Source organism: Camelina sativa, chromosome 12 (assembly GCF_000633955.1).
Source record: "Camelina sativa cultivar DH55 chromosome 12, Cs, whole genome shotgun sequence".
Classification (NCBI taxonomy): Eukaryota; Viridiplantae; Streptophyta; class Magnoliopsida; order Brassicales; family Brassicaceae; genus Camelina; species Camelina sativa.
In genome coordinates, this window is record NC_025696.1 from 27,351,609 (window position 1) to 27,358,773 (window position 7,165).

At 31.3% G+C, this 7,165-nt stretch overlaps 1 protein-coding gene across 1 annotated transcript in view; it reads left to right on the forward strand.

The window, feature by feature from the left end:
- The window catches only part of LOC104732709 (chloride channel protein CLC-a), a 6,206-nt gene continuing 3,335 nt past the window's right edge, over positions 4,295–7,165 (forward strand). The window contains exons 1-5 of the mRNA XM_010452289.2: positions 4,295–4,745; positions 5,461–5,661; positions 5,759–5,936; positions 6,022–6,554; positions 6,632–7,077. Coding sequence (XP_010450591.1) covers positions 4,567–4,745; positions 5,461–5,661; positions 5,759–5,936; positions 6,022–6,554; positions 6,632–7,077 — 1,537 coding nt within the window. The 5' untranslated portion in view covers positions 4,295–4,566. The remainder of the gene's footprint in view (positions 4,746–5,460; positions 5,662–5,758; positions 5,937–6,021; positions 6,555–6,631; positions 7,078–7,165) is intronic.

A 7,165-nucleotide genomic window follows, 5' to 3' on the forward strand; every position in this document is an offset into this window, starting at 1 on the left:
AAAAAAAAAAAAAAAAAAAAAAAAAAAAAAAAAAAAAAAAAAAAAAAAAAAAAAAAAAAAAAAAAAAAAAAAAAAAAAGAGGAAGAGAGAACATACCATCGTGAAAGTCTTTGACACTTACTTCTCTTTATTTATAGGGAGAGGAAATGTGTCCAGCAATTTAAGTTTTTGGAAAAGATAATATTGTTTCTTTTATTTTTATATAACAACAATTTTAACATACCAAATATAAGTTTTTGATTAAATATTTTCCTATTTTAAAATCAATTGAAATCTCTAGAGAGTTATTATTGTTAGTGTAGAAGATAAAATTAGTTAATTATTATTAATATAATATATTTTTAAAATCAACAATTGAAGTAATTTTTGAAATCAGTTTTGTAAAAGGAAAATAGAAAGATGTTGTAGAGATATTTTATAAATATGATGTTAAATGTAAAGATTTTATAAAAATAAAAATTGTTTTAGGAAATTATAAATTAAATGCGTAGAGATAATTTAGGAAATAATTGATTTGTCGATATTTTATGTATGTTTGTTAGTGTAATTGAATTTGATTTTCCATATTTTATTTCTTGATTTTTTGTAAATATGTAGGGATAAATTTTGTAAATAAAAATTTTAATAAGCAAAACTAAAAGGATATAACCCAAAATGTACTTAAAAAATGTATATATAGATAATATTATTGGTATACAAAAGGAACATTTGAAAAATAAATATTGGGTATGACCCGAAGACTAAAAAAACTGGTCATTCTCTTGCATATTCTGATCAACTAAACCTACCTAATCCTTAAATAAATCTTATCGCCAATGTTTCTCTAGTTCATGTTAATTCCTGAAAAATAATATTAATTTGTTTTTAAATCTTTTGGTCACTATCACCCCATCCCCCAAGTCGAGGAATTACATAACAAACATGTCAAGAGTGTACGTATCTGGTCGGCCATAGGCGGTGAGTCGACGCCGTGTTCAATATTACCATCTCTTTTTTTTTCCCCAGTTTTAAAACAATATTATCGTCAATTAATATCTTTGCCTAACTTCATACTCAAAAGGAAATATGCACATCTCGATATCTAATTATTTTAATACCGCATTATTCAAATTCATCGTGAAGAGACTTCTAATTTGTTATAAATATAATAAGTGTTGGAAATCATGAATTTGGTATGTTGTTACGCTTTCGCATAGATTAAACTTTACAAAATTTATCACGTTGACTAACAATCCAACCTAGCAGATTTTGGAATAGAAACATGCGTATTGGACCATTGGTTAAAGATGGGCGGATCGTTCCATAAACAAATCCATTGCACATGATAATGTTTTGTGTGTGTATTTAATGTATCTCTAACTGCTTGTGCAATTGGTTCATTCAACATTTATCATGAATATATGGATGCATCTCTGTTTGTCCAAAATGTATACTCCATTTGTATTAGAAAAGACGATTTTCTAGGAAGTTCACATAAATTAAAAATATATATATTTAATGTTTAGCTATATATGAATTATTTCTTTATAATAATATATTTTCATAACTATTAATTATTTGTAATTCATCAAAATTTTATATTCTTGATTAATGATTGAAGTTTACAATTTTCTAGTATTAATTGATAAAAATTTACAAAAAAAAATCAAATTTTCTAATACAAGAAAAATTATATAAAATCATCATTTATACAACTATAGAGAGAGTATATATGTATATCTTTCAGTTGCCGGTAATACGAAAATTAATCTTGCGAGAGCTCTTACCATATTTCCGATTTCTACGTGTTGCTGTTTGGTTTGTATATATATTACCTTATAATTAAACAAAATTTATACACTATATGTAACTTCTGCTTGTAATTATAAGTGTGTTTAACTGTTTGTGTTGTGATCAGTAATCTTTTCCTTTTATCATGTCAATCATGAGGGAAAGAAACCAAAAAATGAATAAAAAGCAAAAAACAAAAACTCACATGAACCTTGACTAGATACGTGTCTCATTCATGAGACCAGCCAGTTGGGATTAGATCTGATCACAAGATCGTCGTCAAATAGGGACTCTACATATGGATCACATGGTTTTCGCAGATGGCACGTGTGTAGCTTCTTTCTGCATTGGCCCCATTCCTGACCAAACTTATGTACAACACATTATTTGGTTGGCTCAATTTGACGTTTGGGGCCCGAATTTCATATTTAAATCACGTGCGTGGAGAATAAATTGATTAGAGATAAAATATTCGTACAAGGAAATTAATTGTAAAAGTGGCTGTTAGATTACCTCAAGGGTCAGAATTATTCAGAATTATTCTGAACGTTGGATCTTTGAGATGATCGAACGAGTGTGATTAGTTTAACGTGTTTAAAGGTTATTGGTCACAAAGGTTTCTGCTATTCTGTCAAATAATGGCTGAGTTGTCGCTTGACACAAGTCACCAGTTTAACAGAAGATGTTGTGGTTACTTGGTCTGTACGCAACCAAATGGCTGATTTATGGATAACTAAGTTTATGAATTAGAAGAAACACAAATTATTACGACATCTTATTTTCCAATTGGTAATTTATTTATTTTCTTCATATTTTCAAAGTGAATGAAAAAGTTTTAAGCGACATTTAAATTAAAACGGATGATATTACATGGGACAAGAAAAAAAGAGAAGCTACTTATTTAGGGTATTGTGTAATATTATAAATTTAATGAAAAATAAATGAATTGGAAATAAAAGAAGAGTGTCGATTTCTTGTTTTTGATCTACCATATCCATGTGTACACAAGCAACCGAAACAAAATATTGTTTATGTCCTCTAGTGCAAATTGTAGAGTATTCTATGATTATTTATGGACGATATAGTTTGAATATCATTAATTTATAAATGAAAACAGAAAAAGATTTGTCTATGATGCCTTGGAGATCCACATGCAACCGTCTATGTCGATCCAAAAAGGAAAAGTATGGGAGCGTTGGTCTGTGCAAGAACTTCATGAAAATTTGTTAAAACTTTTTACTTTTAAATGATTGATGATATATTTGGTAAATTAATTAACTTATGTTAGAGAAATTTGGAAAATTAGTATTTGGACTTCTACATGCATTTTTGATTTTTGACAGTTTTTAAAGCTTTTTTTTTGGGGTCAAAATACACTTTTTAAATCTATGATATGAATATTTGTAATTTTCTAATTAAATGGTTTTCGAATTTGGTTTTTGGTTGATTTTTTTGCTATACATATATGATACATTTATAAAGTTTGTTGTGATATGTGTATATGTACATATAATATGATTGTGTACATATATTTTTAAGGATAAAACTGTCATAATTAGTGTAAAAAGTGTTATCTAGGAAAAAAATGTCATAATCACTGATGATGTCTATTAAAACTGTTATTATGCACAATACTTTACTTTCTAGTACTGTTACTTTTTCTACAAAAAGAATGTAAAAGGGTGAAATGTAAGAAATGGTAAAGTGAAAAACGACGCGCCCAAAGATTTTGGAACTATCCACGTAAACCATTTTATGATCTGCCACAAAACTCTTAATTCACCTAATAGTGTATATATATATTTTAATAAATAGTGGATACAAACAAACAATTTAGTACAGTGTTATATAAGAAACTAGAATTCCTTCCTTCTTTCAACTTTACGTCGAAATCACAAATCGATTTATGATTTGTATATTGAGGAAAATAGAAAATTGAGTATTAATAATAGCTAGATAATAGCCATGGGATAATAGTCAATTTCTACACACACACACACAAAATGGATAGTATCCTTTAGTGGATAAGATTTATAAGAATAGATTAATGCAGTAGAATTATTTTATTTTCTTTCGTTCTTGTTCAACTTACGTAAAAATCACAAATTATTTTTTTCTGTATTATAAATAGATAAAAACGAGTAAAAATTTAGTATAGTTATATATAGGCTTATAGCTAGAGAAAAAGTTGATTTCTAGTAGTCTCTACGCATAACAAAATGGACTATACTTTTGGAATAAATAAACAAATATAGGGTGGTATACAGAATTATACTTTATAGCTAATCGATTTCAAAATTATGTAATGTATTCTGGTTGAAAGACGAAGCTAGAGAATAGTAGATTCCTATCCTACACACATATATATGATAATATGAACCTTTAATCGCCACATATCATGCCGTAATTTACCTTTTTTTTTGTTTGGTTATATATTTTATGTGAGTAGGCAATATTATATAGGCCAATGATTGTCTTATCTTTAGTGAGAAACGCATATGGTACCCATCCACCCACTGTGACTCCAAATAAAATTTATATTAAATGTGATGTTTTATACAAACCATACATACAATGGTGTATATTGATTGATGCATGCATGTATGTATGTGACTATATGTAGAGAGAGATCTATAAAGCTTCATAAAAGTGCTTCTTCATCTAGAAGAAACGACAAAAACTCGCAGAGAAATCCAAACCAAACGCTCTTGAAGACCTAACAAAAACCTGCTTTTGTTATTCTTCTTTCTTTTGTTCTTTCTTTCTTGAGTGGTCCTATTGTCTCTTGAGTTATCGATGGATGAAGATGGAAACTTGCAGATTAGTAATAGTAATTACAATGGAGAAGAAGAAGAAGTAGATCCAGAGAACAACACTTTGAACCAACCTCTCCTTAAGAGACATAGAACACTTTCTTCAACTCCTCTTGCTTTGGTCGGTGCCAAGGTTTCACACATCGAGAGTTTAGATTACGAGTATGTCTTCTTTTTCTTTCAGATCTTGATATCAGAACAAATATATTCCACTTATTTTTTCTTTATAAATAAATGGATGTATTCTTGATTTTCTTTTTTTTTTCTATATAGTTTCAATATAACTCTGTTTTCAGATCATTTTTGTCACTTTTAAATAATATTTTTGATAGACTTTTTTTTTTTTGTCTCAATCTCTTTCCAGAAAATTATGATATTTTACTCTGTTTTCAGATAAATCTTTATTTTGAAAAAAAAATTATTCTTGATTTTAATCTCTTTATATTAATCTCTTTATATAAAGTTTAAATATTACTCTATTTTCAGGTGATTTTCGTTTAAGAAAATAAATAAAATTGAATGGATTCGTGGCAAATCTTTTTTTCATTAAGTTTTAAAATCTTTGTTCTTATTTTCAGAACAAAAATTGAATGAAAAAATTAGTGTGATGGAGACATATGAACTGTTCAATTTTTCTCTCACATTTTCAATTTGCCGCAAGCAATCATCATCCAAATCTTGAACAATATCAAGAAAATTGGGTTACCTTTTCTTTATTGGTAGTATGATACGTCTTGGTCTCAATCTCTTTCAATAAAGTTTTAATCTTTACTCTGTTTTCAGATAATCTTCATATTTATAAAAACTTGAAAGTAAATCTTCAGTGATGGAGACATATGCATTAGTGCATAATTCAGTAGGAATTTTTTAACTGCAGAATAAACGAGAATGATCTGTTCAAGCATGACTGGAGAAGCAGATCAAAGGCTCAAGTGTTTCAATACATATTTCTAAAATGGACATTAGCTTGTCTTGTCGGTCTCTTCACTGGTCTCATCGCTACTCTCATCAACCTCGCCGTCGAAAACATCGCCGGTTACAAACTTCTCGCCGTCGGCTACTATATCGCTCAAGATAGGTAATTGACACATAAGCCAAAATCTTGAAAAAAAAAAAGAACAAAAAAAAATCAAGAAGTTGAGTTACCTTGTGTGCTAAGTCTATGTTTAAAATAGGTTTTGGACAGGTCTGATGGTCTTTACGGGGGCGAATTTGGGTCTGACTTTGGTGGCAACAGTACTTGTTGTTGTCTTTGCTCCTACGGCAGCTGGTCCCGGGATTCCTGAGATCAAAGCTTATCTTAATGGCATTGACACTCCCAATATGTTTGGTTTTACCACCATGATGGTTAAGGTTTGTTTCTTAAACCTTCTCAGTTCCCGCGAAGTTAATGTGAGATCTTTCATTTGGCTGATGGATTTTGCGGTTTTTGGATTAGATTGTTGGAAGTATTGGAGCAGTTGCAGCTGGACTTGATCTTGGTAAAGAAGGGCCATTGGTTCATATTGGAAGTTGCATAGCTTCTTTGCTTGGTCAAGGTGGTCCAGATAACCACAGAATCAAATGGAGATGGCTACGTTACTTCAACAACGATAGAGATCGAAGAGACCTCATTACCTGTGGATCTGCCTCCGGAGTGTGTGCAGCTTTCAGGTCACCAGTAGGAGGAGTGCTATTCGCACTTGAGGAAGTCGCTACGTGGTGGAGAAGCGCTCTCTTGTGGAGGACATTCTTCAGTACAGCCGTTGTGGTGGTTGTATTGAGAGCGTTCATTGAGATTTGCAACTCCGGGAAATGTGGACTTTTCGGATCAGGAGGACTCATTATGTTTGATGTGAGTCATGTAGAGGTTAGGTACCACGCAGCTGATATAATCCCGGTCACATTGATTGGAGTCTTTGGTGGCATTCTTGGAAGCTTGTACAATCATCTTCTTCATAAAGTCCTCCGGCTTTACAATCTCATCAATCAGTAAGTGTTAATGATCAGTGAAAACATTCAAGATTTGTGTCTTTACTTAACATTGTTTGGTCAACGTTTGTGTGTAGGAAGGGTAAGATTCACAAGGTGCTTCTAAGTCTTGCGGTGTCTCTATTCACATCGATTTGCTTGTACGGTCTTCCTTTCTTAGCGGAGTGCAAGCCTTGTGATCCATCAATAGATGAGACATGTCCAACAAACGGAAGATCAGGAAACTTCAAGCAGTTCAATTGTCCAAATGGTTATTACAACGATCTGTCTACTCTGTTTCTCACAACCAATGATGATGCAGTCAGAAACATTTTCTCTTCAAACACTCCTAATGAGTTTGGTATGGTTTCTCTCTGGATCTTCTTTGGCCTCTACTGCATTTTGGGGCTTATCACATTCGGTATAGCGACACCGTCCGGTCTCTTCCTACCGATTATTCTCATGGGTTCTGCATACGGTCGGATGCTAGGCACAGCAATGGGATCTTACACAAAGATAGATCAGGGTCTCTACGCGGTTCTTGGTGCAGCTTCACTCATGGCTGGTTCAATGAGAATGACTGTTTCACTCTGTGTTATATTTCTGGAACTCACCAACAACCTTCTTTTGTT